Source organism: Phoxinus phoxinus (genome assembly GCF_949152265.1).
Source record: "Phoxinus phoxinus genome assembly, chromosome: 12".
In the NCBI taxonomy this organism is placed as follows: Eukaryota; Metazoa; Chordata; class Actinopteri; order Cypriniformes; family Leuciscidae; genus Phoxinus; species Phoxinus phoxinus.
Genome location: NC_136887.1, coordinates 35582644 through 35602543, shown reverse-complemented (window position 1 = coordinate 35602543; position 19900 = coordinate 35582644). Strand labels below are relative to the sequence as shown.

The following is a 19900-nucleotide window of genomic DNA, read 5'->3' as shown; positions in this document are numbered from 1 at the left end:
CACATACACACACACACTCACTCTCGCTGTTGTAAATACACCTACGATGCAAGTCACTTAACATTTACTCGTTGTTTATTGAATTGTTGCCGTGACACACACACTAGATGCTCCGTTACAGGCTCAAACATCCAAATCAAATACACAATTGTGACCCTGGACCACAAAACCAGTCACATGGGTACATTTTTGGATTGCTTTGGAAGCTGAATAAATAATATCTCCATTGATGTGTGGTTTGTTAGGATAGGACAATATTTGGTCGAGACACAACTATTGAAAATCTGGAATCTAATTTACTAAAGATATTTAGTAAATGTCCTACCGTAAATATATAAAACATGTATTTGTGTGAGTGAATGCAGCACAATCGTGAACATAAACTCACACAAATACATGTTTTATATATTTACGGTAGGACATTTACTAAATATCTTCATGGATCATGATCTTAATATCCTCATGATTTTTGGCATAAAAGAAAAATGGATAATTTTGACCCGTACAGATCGAGTGGGGCGCGTGCGCGCTCGTCCTGACGGGGAACATCGTCATCTTCGCCACCATCCTGGGCTTCTTCCTGGTGTTCGGCTCCAACGACGACTTCAGCTGGCAGCAGTGGTGAAGCTCTCGCCATCATCCTCACACTGTCACCGCAGCTTCTGTTACTCTCACATTACTCTCTTATTTATGACTGCCGCCCATTCATAGATGCAGGAAATCAGTGCAATAATTGTGTTAATGTTAGACCCTTCTGACAAGTTTTTGTCTGTTTTTTAATTTCATGCACGACTGAATTCAGGTGGTCGAACACACACTGGTGACATCAGATTGTTTCGTCCGAGCATTTTCTGTTTTTCATGATCTCAGCAGCTTTACGACTCTGGTGTCTTTTCTGTTACCAGCTTTCTTTTTTATTCCAACTTATTTATTTGTTCCTGTGTCGCTCTTGTGTTCACTCTGATAGCGCATTAAACATGAGATTGTAGAACGAAGCTCGTCATGTTCATGTTGATCCGAATTATTCTGTTAGTTTGTGTTTTTTTTGCGTTTGGCATCGTGAGATTTCCAGATTTCAGAAATGTTTATCAGCTAACTATGAAATTCAGATCATGTTTGATTTAAAAGCATGTAGACTAGCTCATATTCATCTTTTAAGGAGTAAATTAAAAAAGAAAGACAAGATCTCTCCGAAACTAATCAAGAAGCAGTAAGTTTGTGTTTCCAGGTTTCTGAGGAAGTGTTTAAAGTCAACATGGACTCAAATTACACATTTCTGCTCTTGATTCAATGATTCATCCGTGCGCATTATTTAAAATAAAATAAAAAATCTATAAAAAATTTGTCCTTCATAATATTTAAACAGAATGTAATTCTTTTTAAGGCAAGACACCCCAAGTGAATAGGGAAAAAAATTATAGATATCACCATACTTCCCAGCATATAGATTACATTAAGAATAGCAAAAAAAAAAAGTTTTCTGAAATGTTATGTATAAATATGCAAATGAGGCATTATCTAATTAAATATGCACTGATTTGCATACATATTCAGAACATAAACCTGAACATCGGATAAACACAAGTTCAAAATTCTTGTTTGACTTTGTTGACATATTTAGAGTTAAAGGTTTTTATAAAAGGTTTTTATCACTCCATAAATTATAAACAGCTGAAAAAAGTATATATTAATGATATATGAACAAACCCCTCAGTAAAAACCTTCAGAATATGGACAGGAATACAACTGTAAGTTTTGGTATATACACGTTCTGCTGAAGTGGAGAACAAAACTTTTAAAGATATGAATTGTAATATAAATCTACAGGCGCAAATAGATAAAGTGCAATAAAATAAACACTTAAAAGTGTATTTTGGATGTTTTCTTTCCACTAATCTGAAGAACACTTCTAACACAAATCTAAAAATTGACAGATGCATGAAAAAGCTTTTTTTGCCTGTAATGTCTCGCCTTAATTTACTTTTTTCCATCCTGTCCTCCAAGTGGGTCTGATTTCAGTGGTAGGATGTTTTGTAAATGCGGTTTCATGTTGACTTTAACGCTTTGAAGAGATGTTCTGTTCTTTTATATCTCACTGTGCAGAAACGGTACAAGTAACATTGTAACTTTTTTCCCTCCTGTTCTTTTTTAAATAAATGCCATTTTTGAAAAAAAAGAAAAGAATTTTACTTTTGTTGTACACAACCTGTGACCTTTGTTCTCCTGTTCAGATTTAGCCTTTTTTAACTGTCCCCATCATTAGTTTCATCACTGGAATCAAAAGATTACCAGAAGACACCAATAATATAATATATAAAACTTGAAATGGGCTTGGGCAGGTTCTCTTCTGCCAGTATGTGTGGAATGAGGGAGAGTCGCTGAAACACGTCTGCGTTACAGAAACACCTGCCAGATTTAATATGAATAATTCACATTTGTGTGAATACATGTTTGGGTCACTAACCTAAAGGGGGAATAACAATTATGCATACAACAAATGAAGACTTGCATGCCAATGTCACTCCAAACATTGATTACGGTAGCGGAATGTTTTACTTTGTAATTTTGTAGCTGTCATTATTCTCACTGATTAGATTCTTAATAATGTAGTAGCAGTACAGCATACTAACATGAAGTATATACATTTAAAATTATATATTTATATTTTCTTTTAAAATAATGACTATTTAGTGGTTATGAAAATAATGCCACAATGCACAGAAAACAACATTTTCTTTATTTTTATTTTTCTTCTTCTTGAGTCTATGGCAGCACAAGGAACCATATGGTAAAAAGTTGTGAAATTTGGCACACTGATAGAGGACAGTCTGAACATTAGCCACGTCAATTTTGGAGTATCTAACTCGATGCCTCTAGCGCCACCCACTGTCCACAATTGCACTCACGTTTATGCTAATAACTTTGGAACCGTAAGAGATGGAAACAAAAGTTCCATCATGAAACATTTTCCACCATTTTGAATTTTCCACCATTTTGAATTTTTCCACCATTTTGAACTCTTCTTAGATGGTTTGTCTGATTTTTACCAAAATCGGCTCAGATCTTCTTCAGACCATGCCGGCAAAAAGTTATTTTAAAAGCTTTTTGATAGACCCAACCGTTCTCGGATAACGTGCAAAAAAATTAGCAGAAGAGCGCGTCAAATGTAACAAATGCAGCGTTTTGGCACATTGCCCCCTACTGGTCAGGAGACATGAAAATTGGCTATTTTCTACTTCTAACAAATGGATGGTTTGCCCCAAAAACATAAACTTTTCATTCAGTGTGACATACTGAGACAAATGATACCCAATTTTCCAATATCAGACAAATATTTATATATATATATATATATATATATATATATATATATATATATATATATATATATATATACACATAATATTTTGGACATTTAGAATTTTACAGTAAAATGCTGAAGGATATCAAAAAGTTTCAGAACAACGCCACCTTTTGGTCACAATTTATAATGAAATTTTAAAAAATGCTAATAGCTATTGATTAACTACATTCATTGATTAAATACAAACTTTATGTCACCCATTGTCACCTTACTCGGACAACACCAATTTAGTAACAGCGCCACCTGTTGGTCAAAAGTTATAAGCAATTTAGTCATATTACAAGTGATTGTATTTGTGATTTGTCAGCCATTTTTACTAAAATAATCTAAAAATGTCTTTAACTCACCGTGCCTTTTTAAAGCTTGACCTCTTAATTGTTGCTTGCAGCTATATATAGATTAGCTATATGAGTGGGAAACATTCCTGCCAGGTTTCGTGTGTGTGTGTGTGCATTTGAATATTTGGAGAGAAAGAAAGAGTGTTTTCTTCGCCCTGAAGCGAAAGAGATCCATCATCATGTTTGAGAGCCGCAGTGCAGGACTAGGAGACGAGCAGATCAGAACACTGGAGGTTATGAGGAGATTTTTCAGAGTTGACAGAGATGAAGATTACGGTCAGATTCAATATCTCACTACCAAATGCATCCGGCTGTCTCAGGAGAAAGGTAAGAGTCCAAATGATCAGGTTCAGAAAGGAAAACAACTTTAAACCAGTTAAGATTGTGTAGATCAGCTAAACTCTAGAAGCCTGACTATGCTAAAAACAACCATATTCCTTTTCGTTTAAATGTATCTGTAATTTATTCGACTTATTCTGCTCTACACGTATATTTGTGTTGTTAACACTTACAATAAGGTCTCATTTGTTAACTTTCATGCATTAACTATTAATGAGCAAAAACATTTGTTACAGTATTTATTAATCTTTGTTAATAAAATAAAATGAAAAAGGGATAGATCTCTCATCATTTACTCGGCCTGTTTGAGTTTATTTGTTCTGTTGAACAAGTCAATGGCGACAACTAAGTATTTTTAGTGTTTTTTCATGTTTTAGGACCATTTTCTCAGAATTACTTGTTTATTTGCATTATATAAAACTTTTTTTTTTGCACAATTTCTCATTCTCTGCAGCTAAGCTTGAAATGTTTCGCCATGTTTTGTTCATGCACTCAACTAAAATGACTAGTAGGGTTATTTCTGTTTGTCCCCCTAGCCCTGAATCCACTTTGATTGGTTCTATTTGTTTCTCTGTGCAAAAGTCCAATTACAAAATTGGGTCTTTATTTTTGAACCTTGTTACCTCTTTTCCATCCATCATCTCTTATTGGAACAACATTTTGATGCTATTAAGTGGTCATTTGTTTGGTCACTCCCTCCAACATTTCTGAAATGTAATGTAATATGCAAACGAGGCATTATCTAATTAAATATGCACTGATTTGCATTAATTTCCAGAACATAAACCTGAACATCAGATAAACCCAGATTAAAAATTCTTGTTTGATTTTCTTGACATATCAGAGTTAAAAGTTTTAATAAAAGGCATTTTGGATTTCTGTGTTTATCACTTTTTTATAAATGAATGATATATGAACAAACCCCTCAGTAAAAACCTTCAGAATATGGACAGGAATAAAACTGTAAGTTTTGGTATATATAAGTTCTGCTGAAGTGGAGAACAAAACTTTTAAAGATATGAATTGTAATATAAATCTACAGACGCAAATAGATAAAGTGCAATAAAATGAACAATTAAAAGTATATTTTGGATGTTTTCTTTCCACTAATCTGAAAAACTTTATGAAAGCCAAAAAGACCAAAATCTAAAAACTACCAGATGCATGAAAACATTTTTTACAGACGAGATTTTTTTGTTTTTCTTAACAAATAAAAATCAAAGAAATATCTTATAAATTATTAACAGATTTTATCCTGTCAAGCTTTTTCTGCAGAAATTCAGAAGTGACATTGATCCATCCTGCTCTTTTTGTGAAGCTTCTTCTGAAACTGTAGGTCTTGTTTTGGGAGTGTCCTTTGGCTCAGTATTAATGTCAAAAATGTGTTGTGTGATTTTTCCTTATCTTACACACACATTCTTTTTGGGTTTTATATTAATGACAAGCCAGTTTTTTGTATTAACCTCATTTTATTTATTGGAAAGTTTTATATCCATAAATGTAAATGTAAAATGTAAACCCCGCTTTGACATCTCAAACAATAATTGAATTTGTACTTCAATACAATTGCAATGTGTCTGTAAATAAGAAAGCTATAAAAACAAAAAGAATTTGTGCCATGTTTAATATTCTTTCATAATATGCTTTTATTCATTTTTATGCCGTTTTTTTCTCATTTCTTTCTTTTATCTCTATTTTCAAATAATTTTCAGTAGCCTGTGTAAATTAGGCTTCTTTATATAATTTTTCTTGTTGACTGTTGAATTATAACTAGTTTATTGTCTGAAAGTTTGTCTGTTTTTGTATCTTATGTTTGTTAAAAGTTGCAATAAAAAACTGTAATTCAGTAATTGTGTGTGTGTGTGTGTGTGTGTGTGTGTTGCAGCAGGGCTCCAGCGAGAGCTGCTGGTGTCTCGAGAGCGTCAGCAGGCTCTCCAGGTGGAGATGGACGCTCTGTCAGTGCGAGTGTGTCATAAAGAGCAGATCTGCATTGAGATGAGCATCAAATACCAGCAACTGATGGAGAGATTTCAGCAGCAGCAGCAGGTACAGCCGAACACAAACCATATTAATATATGAGATGATCACTGGATGAAACGTGTACCACAATGAGACTATAGTGAAACGGCTTCTCGAACAAGAACAAATGTAGGGGGCGGGGCTTGATTTTGTCCGTGGGGAATTGATTGGATGGTTGTGGTTTGCTATTGGTGGATCTCATGTGAGTGACAGGTTGAAGAGATCATCATCAGAGAAGAGATGATGCAAGAGGGAGGGGAAGTTATTTAGTTTAAAGGCGTATTGTAGCAATATTGCACACGGTTCAATACTAGGTGTGTAACGGTACTCTCAAGTCACGATTCGAGACATATCACGATACTGAACTCACGATACAATAATATTGCTATTCTCCAAGAAATATGATAAAAGGTGAACAAAAAATGTACTAATGATAAATTTGGTATTACATTATGTGTGTAAATGAACAGTCTTGGACTTGGTGCTGGAAACCCAAAGCACAGGACAATAGAGACACCAGAATAACAATATTCATGATTCTGAAGCTGAATATACTGAATTATTTTAGACGAATTCTTGCACTCTGTCACTAACTAGATATATTTAAAATAACGTAGGCCCCTTCTTACTGGTAACATCAGACATTTGGCATTATCAGGACCCACAAATATTATATTCAACATTCTATATAATAGTTTAATGTAGTACTGACACTAAAACTCTGAAAACTTTATTTTGGGTGAACTATCCATAATACATATTGACACTAACCATGATACATATTGTTGCATTTTTGTATTGTGATATATTGTAACATTATATATTGTACTACCTAATCAATACTATTAAAAACATATGCAGTGTACAGTATGTACTTGCATAACCTGTGTGTGTGTGTGTGTGTGTGTGTGTGTGTGTGTGTGTGTGTGTGTGCAGGAGCAGGCTGTGACGGAGGACAGGTGGAGAGACGCTTCACTCCTGAGTCTCCAGATAGAGCAGGTGAGCTGTGACTTACAGCAGCTGCAGGGCTCAGAGGCGCAGCTGATGGGCCTGGTGGACGAGCTGCACCAGGAGGCTAAGCTCAGAGCCCACCAAGCTGAGGTCCTGGAGACGCGGCTCCACGAGGAGACCCAGTCAAAGGCACAGCTAGTGGAAGACCTAGAGATGCAGCTAAACAGGTATCTAATTGCATAAAATGTTTATGAAACATGATTCTTATACGCATATTTATTGTATGATGTTCATAGACCTGTAGCAGACAGATGTATATCCATTAAAGTATCTATTCTGCTTGATCAGTAAATCCCTGGAGCTGGTGGAGCTGCACAGCGCCAAACAGAGGACGGTGGAGGAATTGCGGCGAGAGAATTCGGAGAGTCTCGGGAAACTCCGGGAAACGGCGGAACAGTTCGAGTGGTTGTGCGATCAGCAGCGCCGGTGGATAAGCTGCGTCAAGAGGTTCACATACACACTTCACTCGTAGCGACAGATGCTTTCGTAACGCTTCGTGAAGCTTTGCAAATCATTTGTTTTGAACCAGTGAATTGGAGCATGTATCAAACTGCCAAAGTCATGTGATTTCAGTAAACGAGGCTTCTGTACGTCATCCATCAGCATATTTATAATGGGCCGTTCACACAGAATGTGTGTGTGTGTGTGTGTGTGTGTGTGTGTGTGTGTGTGTGTGTGTGTGTGTGTGTGTGTGTGTGCAGGTTTAAGGACTGTCTGTCAGGTGAGAAGGAGTCCCTGGAGCTGCAGGTGAACAGGTTGCAGATGGAGTTGGATGCTGTCAGGAAGACTGTGAACTCCGACTGTCCCTCAGAACACAGCAGAAGGTCGCTTTTTATTTTATTTAATGTTTGATTTTATATGATAAAAGTCTGATAATTTTCTATTTTCCTCACAGGTGGGATGTTGAGAGGATATCTGACCTCCAGGCTGAGGTGAACCGATGGAAAAAACTGTATGAAGACCTGCTTAATCTCACCACACAGCAGGTACACACACACACGTGCGCACACTCTCACACACACTCTCTCTCTCTCACACACACACACACACACACACACACACACACACACACACTAAATATGCGTATAAGGATCATGTTTCACACACATTTTATGCAGTTAGATACCCGTTTAGCTGCATCTCTAGGTCTTCCACTAGCTGTGCCTTTGACTGGGTCTCCTCGTGGAGCCGCGTCTCCAGGACCACAGCTTGCTGGGCTCTGAGCTGGGCCTCCTGGTGCAGCTCATCCACCAGGCCCATCAGCTGCGTCTCTGAGCCCTGCAGCTGCTGTAAGTCACAGCTCACCTGCTCTAACTGGAGACTCAGGAGCAGAGGTGGGTAGAGTATCCAAAAACTGTACTCAAGTAAAAGTACAAGTACTTCTAGAAATATTTACTCAAAGTAAAAGTAAAAGTAACAATCTTAATAGTTACTTGAGTAAGAGTAAAAAAGTATCCAATGAGAAAACTACTCAAGTAGTTAGTTACTAGTTACTTCGGATCATAGGCCGATATATATGATATATATATAAAACATGATATGATTTAGATATTTTTTATTTAAATGACTATTATTATCATAATTAGTATCCAATGAGAAAAGTATCCAATGAGAAAACTACTCAAGTAGCTATAGTTAGTTACTTCGGATCATAGGCCTATATATGATATATATATATATAAAACATGATATTATTTAGATATTTTTTATTTAAATGACTATTATTATCATAATTAGATAGGCTATCTTTGCCACAAAAACAGAAGAGACAAGCATTATTTCTGCCATCTGTAGCCCGAAAATCATTGCCTGTCCTTTGGTTTGTATAATAGTAACTTATACAACAGTTGGATTATTAGACAATGTCGAAATAGGCTATAGTGAATCTGCAGAGTTTTGCATTTAAAGGCATGTAAAGGGAAACATTGACACCGAGAAGAAAGAGTTAAAACTCTTCACATGTGCTCGCGCTGACCGCTACTGAACATCTGAACACAAACGACGATCAAACGCACATCGACGGATCTTCTTCTGTCTGTTCTCCAAAATGTAGCTAATCAAATGTATATTTCTGCATGCATGTTTAAACTGGTCAACAGTGTCTAAGGCAGGCAAAGGCATTCGTTTTCAAGTTGAGTTCGCACGCCACTGCGCAATACACACACATTACCGCGGGATGGCGGGTGTTCATTTCATATGTGGACAATGGTAGCTTATTTATTGTATAAAGTAATGTATAGGCCTATGTCCAAAAAAACGGGTAATGTCATACTTTGAAGTAGTGCTATCATATTGTAATAATCTGTTTGGTTGTAAAATGTATTACCTGAATGAAATTAAATCGAATATCGTCCTGTGGAACGATATTCGTTCCACAGGATATATCGTCCTCAGCATACGAAGATAATAGAGATCTTCATCGCTGGCAAAAATTATGCATTTGCAGATTTGCTTTCACTTGACTGTACTGTAGGTCCACAGCCACTTCATCCAGCTTTCTTGATGTTCTTAAATCTTCCTGTTACGACTCCGAGTCGAGTGTGAATTGAAAGCGCTTCAGACGATTCAGTGCGTGTAGGAAACTGAACAGATCATACAAACTGATTCGCGAACCGATTTAGACAGATCTGCCCACTTGTTTGATGAAGTCTTTGAACAGAATCGACTCAAAAGAGTGATTCATTTGTGAATTGAGCATCGCTCATGCCCAGAAAAAAGATACAGCGCGCTTGGAATAAACTACGCATTTAACAACACTTACTGCATTAAAATAAAGTAACGAGAGGAACGTCGCTCAACGTAACGAAGTAAAAGTACCGTTTTTTTATTAGAAATGTACTCGAGTAAAAGTAAAAAGTACCCACATTTAAATCTACTCTTAAAAGTACAATTTTCCCCAAAAAATACTCAAGTAAATGTAACGAAGTAAATGTACTTCGTTACTACCCACCTCTGCTCAGGAGTGAAGCGTCTCTCCACCTGTCCTCCATCACAGCCTGCACACACACACACACACACACACACACACACACACACACATACACACACACACACACACTAAGTCACAGCTCACCTGCTCTAGCTGGAGACTCAGGAGTGAAGCGTCTCTCCACCTGTCCTCCATCACAGCCTGCTCCTCCACACACACACACACACACACACACACACACACACACACACACACACACACACACACACACACAGTTGCTGTAAGTCACAGCTCACCTGCTCTAACTGGAGACTCAGGAGTGAAGCGTCTCTCCACCTGTCCTCCATCACAGCCTGCTCCTGCACACACACACACACACACACACACACACACACACACACACACACACACACACAGATGCTGTAAGTCACAGCTCACCTGCTCTAGCTGGAGACTCAGGAGTGAAGCGTCTCTCCACCTGTCCTCCATCACAGCCTGCTCCTGCACACACACACACACACACACACACACACACACACACACACACACACACACACACACACACACACACACACACACACACACACACACACACACACAGATGCTGTAAGTCACAGCTCACCTGCTCTAGCTGGAGACTCAGGAGTGAAGCGTCTCTCCACCTGTCCTCCATCACAGCCTGCTCCTGTATTCACACACACACACACACACACACACACACACACACACACACACACACACACACACTAAGTCACAGCTCACCTGCTCTATCTGGAGACTCAGGAGTGAAGCGTCTCTCCACCTGTCCTCCATCACAGCCTGCTTCTGCACTCACACACACACACACGCGCGTGCACACACACACACACACACACACACACACACACACACACACACACAGATGCTGTAAGTCACAGCTCACCTGCTCTATCTGGAGACTCAGGAGTGAAGCGTCTCTCCACCTGTCCTCCATCACAGCCTGCTCCTGCACTCACACACACGCACGCACGCACATGCTCCTATACACACACACACACACACACACACACACACACACACACACACACACACACACACATACACACACACACACACACACACACACACTCACACACTCAAACACATACGCTCACTAACCCTGTCTTAATAAACACACATATATAATGTTATAATGTGTGTATGTGTGTGTGTTGTTTTGTCAGGGCCCGTGGCCAGCAGATGAACACCTCAAACCCCCATGAGGATCCAAATACAGACGACAGCTTCACATTATACATTTTACTCATGTGACCAGAGTTTTTATAAAGATTGTTTTTGAAAGAGTCTCTTCTGTTCACCAAGGCTGTGTTTATCTGATCTTAAACACAATAAAAACAGTGAAATATTACTAGAAGGCACTAGAGGGTGATATTCCTCCACACACACTCATGCCAAACCTCAAGAACTGGAATGTATTTCACATCTTTCCAAATACCAACACAACTAGACAGTGTCATCATAACCCTGGCTCTCCTGAAGCAGAAGATTGTCCTTCAGTCACGTCTGATCCACCTCGACCCGTACAGTATCATCATCTCGGTCTGTCTGACAACAGGAATGTGTTTCTCAACGATCTATGAAACTAAACTGCATTGCTGAAGCCTCGCTGATATGATTGTTGAACAGAAACGCTTCATCCAGACTAACATCACACACAGTCTTCAATGCACTTTTACTGTTATTTATAGGGAAGTCTGTCAGCGCTCACATCGGACTTTCATATTATTTTCACTTAAAGGTGCAGTGTGTAATTTTAGCAGCATCTAGTGGTTAGGTTGTGAATTGCACCCAACAGAAGTTGCGGTGGCCGACAGGAAGTGACGTCATCGTCTAAAACAGCAGAGTAGCCAGTTAAACACTGAGGTTTCTTTACAAAGATCAATTAAGCAATTATGTTTACTTAATTATTCAGTAAAACGATAAGTTATTGTGAATATTATTGTTACTTGTTCATCATTGTGTCAGTGTTTTATTCGCTGACTTTAGCTCGCTTCTTTGTACGAAGAACAACATAGTGACGAAACACGTTTGTCCGCTCAGGGCCACCGTAGAAACATCATTTATTGTTTTAGAAAACGAGGGCGATTCACTCTCAGAGCTGCTTATTTTAGTCTTGTATCAGGTGTGATTTCTGTTACACTAATTTATCTATTTTATTCACTTCATTATATCTCTTGTATGTGTTTAGCAGACCTCTCTGGACGTGTATAGATGTGAATAGTTGAGAACTGTTAGGGCTTCATGAGACGCAGGGAGTCTGGATGCCTCTTACCTTCATTACTGAGAATAACACGCGTGTCTTATAAGACTGATTTCCCTGGTGATGTCAGGCATTTTCAAAGTCTCTTGTGTTTAGGGAACAGGCCTTTGTATATGTTTCAAAAATATTATTATGCAGAGCTGCTTTCACACGCTTACATCAATAATAAAGCTGCCATGTCAAACAGATGTTTGGATCAATGTGTCCGTGTTATGATGTTGAGATGGTGACGTCAGTCCCTCTGCTGGTGGATTCTGGAACTGCAGCTTGTGTTTTCAGACTGTGACTACAGTTAGTTGATCATAGTTACCGTAAATATTCAATAACGTTTGTCTCTCGGGTCATTTTGACCCCGAATTAAAAAATTTTTTTTTGCGTTTATCGGAGGGGTCCAAGACCCCAGGACTTATGTCGCAGTTCAACCACGAAATACACACACACACACAAATACACATACAAATTTGAATGGATTCGAGGAGTTTTGTGGTTGAAATTAAAAAAAGTAACAAATCCTTCCCTCGAGGGTCAATTTGACCCCCTTAGAAATGTGAGGAATGCTTCAGTACACCTACAAAAGAAAAACCTACAGAATGCTCAAACTTCTAACTAAAAATGCTAAAAGTTTGCCAATATTTTTTTATAATGTCTACATGTGTATCGGAATGCATACGGGAGAGAAACTGACTTTATGACCCAGCAGAACTGCTCATTTGCCCCATATAGAGCTATAAGGCCACCTAGTGGCGAGAGTCATGAAATATCATGTTATATTATTATTTTTCCACAAGAGGTCGACAAAGACTCCCAATGTAAGATATTTTGAACTGAATCAAAAGGGTTATGCATGAAATTGTGAGTTATTTTTGAATTTAAGTCGAATTGAATAATGTGAGGAATGTGCTTTATTAAATCCAGCAATTTAAATGTAAATAAAATAAAAAATAACAGGAAATTGTATTCAAAAATAGAAAAAATATTATGAAAATGAAATGAAATAAGCTTTCTGGACAAAAACGGGGAGGGAAGGATGAGGGTTAAACAACAAAAATAACATCTAAACTGGCAGAAAATAGTCTTTGATCATGCAAAAATAAATATCCAAATGCAATACCTGATAAAAGGAAGTCATTATTTCTGAAAGATTAAGATTTTGCGATTGACAACCACATTTACTTACAGGTGTGAGTGTCGAAATGTCCCTTTCAATCAGCAGAAACAGGATCTAACATGATCAACAGAAAATCCTATTATTATTAGAGGAATATCTGGTGCAACCGAATAAAGTGAAGTTAGTTTTTACTTTTACTAGTTAATTAGTGGATGTTACAATCAACTCTGAATCAACATGCAACAATGCTACACTTTTCTATGTCAAACAAGTATTCAATGAGATCATCGTTTCTGCCTTAAATTATTACATTGTAAATTAATAATGACTTAATGATTTGTATATGTACATTTCTGAAATACATAACTTAGACAGTTTCCTCTGAGAACACTGTAAATTGTAATGTGGCTTTGAAACGATATTGTGAAAAGCGCTATACTTACTAATATAATATAATATAATACTATATATTTAAGGAAGAACGCAAGGAACTTCCAGTGAACTCAAAAGCGCAAGGATGATTTGATCCCAACACTAATATCAAAGCATATTCTGTCTCTAGAAGACTCATATTCAGGTCAGTGTGTGAATATGAATCATAAGCGAGTGTTGCAGACACACAGACCGTCTCTCATCATCTCACACACTTGCCCAGATCAGGCCTAAAAATAGCCGAGCACAAACCTGAACACACACTTCTACACGAGGCGACGACTGAACCGGAAGCGCTTTACCGTTTTATTACAACAAGAGCTCCATTCAGTCCTGAGACTCGTAATGTTTTATTGGCGTAACCTGCGTCTCACACTCTCGCGGCGCAGAGCAAACACAGACGGCGTGTAGGATAATATTTGTGCATGTGTGTGAGTGTGTGTCGCAGTCCGAGACAGAAATATCGGTGTTCTGTACATCAGGTAGTTCTTAAATCCATTATCACGTCTCTTATACCGCTCACAGATCTGCTTTCAGTAGCGCGCGGACACACACACACACACACACACACACACACACACACACACACACACACACACACACACACACACACACACACGAGAAACGGGAGAATTTCCTCTGTAATGTTATTGTGGGCTGGTAAAGATCTGTAACGGGGCTGATATTAATAATAATAACTCATCACCACACCTGACACTGACGCTGATTGAGAACGTACAGTTGTTCATCCATTAGAACTGTGTTTAGCCTTCGCGCACTGACCCTCTGCTGATGATCTGCGTCATTTGGACCGAAAAATTTGACTTTTTTTGTTTTTCATCGGAATGGTAAGAAACTTGGTAAAGGTTTTGGCACTTGCTGTGTGAACCCAAAAATTAAAAATCATGGACATGATTCATAAAGTTTAATTGGTCTTGTTAACAATAGTCACACGTGTGCTGCTCGCGGTCAGAAATGAAGCATTACAAACGAATGAGAGAGTTTCCTCTAGTGGAAGCATTTGGTATTGCAGCCGACACACTCTCACTGACAACTACATTTTTTAGATATAAACCTCAAATTTGGAAGGTGTCGCTTTGATTTTCTTGCATTTTTAGAGTAAAATGTGATTTGGAAAATACATATTTCATATACAAATTGAAAGTAGTATTTTTCATAATAATACACAACAAAAGTGTACATAACAATTTCTCCATGTTACCGCCGCTGACGTTCATCTACAGGGAGTATTACTCATGTACATGCCAACGCCAGTTTTGTCTGTATTATGGTGGCGTCACTGATGTCACAGTGTTGTTGTATTAGCATCGCGTCGCTGCACAGATCCGGGTTAACACTGTCACTCCTCCATCGGGATGTCAAGCGGTTCCTGAACTGTGTAAACACCAAATAGAAGTTCCTCAGTTTCTGTGAGCGTGTTTAACGCTGTCTGTTGCTCATTGACCCTCTGACCCCCTACTGACCTTTAAGGTCAAGGGTCACCTCCCACGTTACACTGATGATGTAACACCTGCTACCGTGACATAATGAGACATGACCAGCAGAGATCACACAGGTGTGTGTGTGTGTGTGTGCGTGTGTTTGTGTGTGTGTGTGTGTGTGAGTGAGAGAGTGTGTGAGTGAGTGTGTGTGTGTGTGTGTGTGTGTGTGTGTGTGTGTGTGTGTGTGTGTGTGTGTGTGTGTGTGTGTGTGTGTGTGTGTGTGTAGGTCAGAGATGGCAGTTATAGCAAACATCAGCTGCATTATTCTTGATATATCTTATATATTATCACACCGCTCTGTATTTAAAGTTGCAGATATTCTGCTGATGTGTGTGTTCAGCCGAGTCATAAGTCAAGCGTATGGAAACGCCATCAGATGCAGAATTAGCTAAACCGTCACGCGTTTACTGCGCTCACTTTATGGCGTCTGAGAGATTCATGTACGCACTGATTTTATGAGCAGAACCTCGAGATCCAGGACCACCAGGAGTAATGTTGGGGATCCGCGGGTGTTATAACACACACACCGAGAGGAACAGTGTGTGTGTGTCGTCACACCGAGAGGAACAGTGTGTGTGTCGTCTCTCAGCCAGCGCTGTAATCTGGAAAACACACACACACATTAATGAGCTACAAAAGCACAATAATCACACAACATCCACTGAATTATCATCACCCGATACAACGATCCACCGGTGCGCCTAAAACTGCAGTTGTGTTATAATATATATTATGCAGTGCAAAATGTTTTTTCTAGAAAAGCGTAAACTCAGTTAATTTTTTATTTTTGTTAAAAAAACAAGTCATTTTGCTTCTCCAGTAAATCTGTCCTGTTTAGATGTTTGTGCTGGAAAACAAGACAGAAACACTGAGGAAGAACATCACTTTTTGCAGTCTGTAACATAATTAGCATAATGCCAGCCTGTGGTGTTGATTGGCTGATCAGCGTCTCTTAGCTCCGCCCTCAAACACTGCAGTGTATCTGAGACTGGAAGAGTTCGGTTCGTGTTGTTCATGTGGAGAAGACGCTGTGTTCTGAGATTGATACGGTAAAACCCACGCCATCCTTACTGTTCGTATCACTGTGATCAAGAGCTGAGATTCAGATATGATAATGAGCGTTTGCTTTCTGACCAATCACAGCAGAGCAGCTCTCAGAGAGGCGGGGCTTAGAGAGACTGAGAGAAAGAGCTGACGCTGGAGATTATGAGGACATTACAGTGCTTTAGATTTAGAGGAATGTGAAGCTGTTGTAGGAGAAACAGAACATTAGAGTCTTTAATAGAGTACAATAGGGGAGATTATGTAAACTCAATGACAGATATTTGACAAAGCAGGACAAAAACAATGAAAGCGATCATTAACTTCTTCCAAATGGCAGTGGTTTCATCTCTCCATCAGTTCCTCGGCCCTGTCTCGAGTGTCTGTTCAGAGTTAAACTCCACATAACGCCGAGCGCTCGAGTCCCGGTGTAATGCGGCGATGGCTTCCAGATGTCTGAGCGCCGGATCCTCACACCAGCGAGTGTGTCGCGCGTCTGCCAGAGCGTAATGATGTGTTTCTGAGATCTCACATGATCACGTGATCGAGGTCAGAGGAGAAAGTGTTTTCTTTAGGAGAGTTTGGGTTAGGAAGCTCAAGTGAAGGCGAACCTCAACCGGACTAAAACAATGTTGTGTTTCAATGTTTCCTGCCATTAGAAAGTGTGTGTCTGACGCTCACACACACGTGCAGTTTTACTGCAAACAAAACTGTGTTAAAGTGAGTCATTTGTATTATTTGTCAACAGAATTATTAAATACACTGTAAAAATTTATCAAAATGAAGTGAGTTTGTGTTTAAAACGAGAACAAATCTCTGTTTTCCTTTTGAATTAGTTTTTCCTGACCCCATTGGCAGATATTTGTTCTCGTTTTAAAGTCCCCTGTGGTGAACATCCAGCTTTTAATGTTGTTTATACGTGTTTTTAATACGCTTTAACCATGTGTAAGTTCATAAGTCGACAGCATTGCTGAGTATTTTCTGCTTAAAACTGCAGTGAACCAAAGACAGTCTCAAAAACACGGTTTGAAATCGCTGGTGTTTCTGACGTCACACACTACCTTGTAACCAATCAGATCAACGTGTGATCGTCAACCAGTGGATCTCTGAGTGAGTGGAGGCGGGGCTCATTTGCATATTCATAGAACTGTTTAACCAATCAGATCAACATGTGATCGTCCACCAGTGGATCTCTGAGTGAGTGAGTGAGTGAGTGAGTGGAGGCGGGGCTCATTTGCATATTCATAGAACTGTTTAACCAATCAGATCAACGTGTGATCGTCCACCAGTGGATCTCTGAGTGAGTGTCAGAGGTGGACAGTAACAAAGTACATTTACTTGAGTATTATTTTTTCTGGAAACTTTTACTTTAACTTCCCTACATTTGAAAGACAAATATCGTACTTTTTACTCCACTAAATTTCTGTCGAGGACCTTGAGTACATAGTACGTCAGGGATGATTTTGGTTGCATTTTGGTTGGAAATGCTTTTTGGTTGTGGAAAGCAAAATTATTGTTGTGTGTGTGTGTGTGTGTGTGTGTGTGTGTGTGTGTGTGTGTGTGTGTGTGTGTGTGTGTGTGTGTGTGTGTGTGTGCTGAACTCAGTGTAATGACAGACTCGCAGTGTAAACACAGATCTTCATTTAGCTCTGAGATTACGGGTTCCTCTCGGACGCTTGTGTCGCCGGCGAGCGCTTGAGGTCGTGTGTGTGTGTGTGTGTGTGTGTTGACAGTTGTGTATTGTTGGTGTTCTTCCACAACCATGCAATCAATTAAAGGAGAAAGTGTGCTGACTTCAGCAGGAGTGCGTCAGGAGAGAGACGGACGCTAGAGGGAGAGATGGAGCGGCTTCTTCTCCTCCTGCAGAAGCTCGAGGGTTTCCTGGGGAATTACCAGCTCGACCTTCGACCTTCAAACTGCTCAACTGGAGCCCGCTCATGCTTTGTCTTCCTGCTAACAATCTTCCAGAATTCCTGACGAGACTCCCCCCCTCTGTCTCTCTCTCTCTCTCTCTCTCTCTCATCTCTCTCTCTCTCTCTCTCTCTCACTCTCTCTCTCTCTCTCTCTCTCTCTCTCACTCTCACTCTCTCTCTCTCTCTCTCTCTCTCTCACTCTCTCTCTCTCTCTCACTCTCTCTCTCTCATCTCTCTCTCTCACTCTCTCTCTCTCCTCTCGTCTCTCTCTCTCTCTCTCTCTCTCTCACTCTCTCTCTCTCACTCTCTCTCTCTCTCTCTCTCTCTCTCTCTCTCTCTCTCTCTCTCTCTCTCACTCTCTCTCTCTCTCTCTCTCACCTCTCTCTCTCTCTCTCTCTCTCTCTCTCTCTCTCTCTCTCTCTCTCTCTCTCTCTCTCTCTCTCTCACTCTCTCTCTCTCTCTCTCTCTCACACACACACACACACACACACACACACACACACGCGCACACACACACACACACACACACACACACACACACACACACACACACACACACACACACACACACACGCACACACACACACACACACACACACACACATACTGGTACGGGTGCTTTATAAGGACTTTTCCCCCTAAAAAGATCCATCCTGGTTTATGGGGACCCACCTTTCCCTTTGTCATAGACATTAATAAAAAATATTAAACTGCTCCTTATGGCATGGGGTAAAAATCTGACTGCTCAGAATTTAATTCTAATGAAACAGTCTGGTAATATGAAGACCTGACAAACTAAAGCACTGTAAGGACAGGGCAGGAGTGGGCGTTTCCTGATTTAATTATGACTTATGAGGACTACCCTGGTTTATCTGGACATCACTCACATACACACACACATCTGACCATTAATTATGAGGACTAACCTGGTATAACCTGGACTAACTTTACCCATGAGAGTGCCACATCACTTAAGTTTGTTTCAATACCAGCATATAGAAAAACAAAACAAGAAATTATCAGCAATTGTTCACCCTGGCTTAAACTTTAAGAGAGATTTCAGAAAACTAACCTGAGTTTGTAATGTGAGATTTAACAGGTGTGAAGTGAGTGAAGAGAGAAGAGAGAAGAGGGAAAGTGAAATACGGAAATATTTTAGCTTTAAAAATTAAGAAAATAAAAAACCAAAAGGAGAGTTTACTATTTAACCATCACTGACAAATGCATTCACCCACAAGTATTTTTCATAATTGAACCTTGAATGTCAGTCTTAATTTATTCATTAGATTTTAAGAAGTTTTGTCTAAAGATAGTTTTGAATAAAGCTAAATATTTCCAGTTGATTGGGTTTGGGTTTTGTTAATGTGAAAAGAGAAGATTGTTCAAGACTTGGTATTATTATCTAAATGAACATTGCTGACCATTTGGGTTTAACTGTACATCTGTAACCATATGAATCATGCATACACACACAACCCTAACTAACCCTTGATTATGAGGACATTTTGGGTTTAACTGGACCTCTCTCACACACACTCTCAAACACCTGACTAACCCTTGATTATGAGGACATTTTGGGTTTAACTGGACCTCTCACATACACAC

At 39.2% G+C, this 19900-nt stretch overlaps 2 protein-coding genes across 3 annotated transcripts in view; both read left to right on the top strand.

The window, feature by feature from the left end:
• Positions 1 to 1403, top strand: part of LOC307008737 (leptin receptor overlapping transcript-like 1) — a 6552-nt gene extending 5149 nt beyond the window's left edge. For both annotated transcript variants that reach the window (XM_079631851.1, XM_079631852.1), the window contains one exon: positions 509 to 1403. In XM_079631851.1, coding sequence (XP_079487977.1) covers positions 509 to 625 — 117 coding nt within the window. In that variant the 3' untranslated portion in view covers positions 626 to 1403. The remainder of the gene's footprint in view (positions 1 to 508) is intronic.
• Positions 1404 to 3849: 2446 nt separating this feature from the next.
• LOC307008214 (uncharacterized protein) lies at positions 3850 to 12487 on the top strand. The gene is made up of 7 exons (XM_079630901.1): positions 3850 to 4029; positions 5927 to 6087; positions 6997 to 7238; positions 7360 to 7518; positions 7773 to 7895; positions 7967 to 8057; positions 11203 to 12487. The coding sequence occupies exons 1-7, from the start codon at positions 3882 to 3884 to the stop codon at positions 11239 to 11241; spliced, it is 963 nt and encodes a 320-aa protein (XP_079487027.1). The 5' UTR covers positions 3850 to 3881; the 3' UTR covers positions 11242 to 12487.
• The last annotated feature ends 7413 nt before the right edge of the window (positions 12488 to 19900 follow it).

Excerpts from the sequence above, each read along its gene's own strand:
- LOC307008214 (XM_079630901.1), top strand. The coding sequence starts at position 3,882 with ATGTTTGAGAGCCGCAGTGCAGGACTAGGAGACGAGCAGATCAGAACA. Across the intron at positions 7,519-7,772 it reads TGGATAAGCTGCGTCAAGAG|GTTTAAGGACTGTCTGTCAG; the intron begins GTTCACATACAC and ends GTGTGTGTGCAG. Across the intron at positions 7,896-7,966 it reads CCCTCAGAACACAGCAGAAG|GTGGGATGTTGAGAGGATAT; the intron begins GTCGCTTTTTAT and ends TTTTCCTCACAG.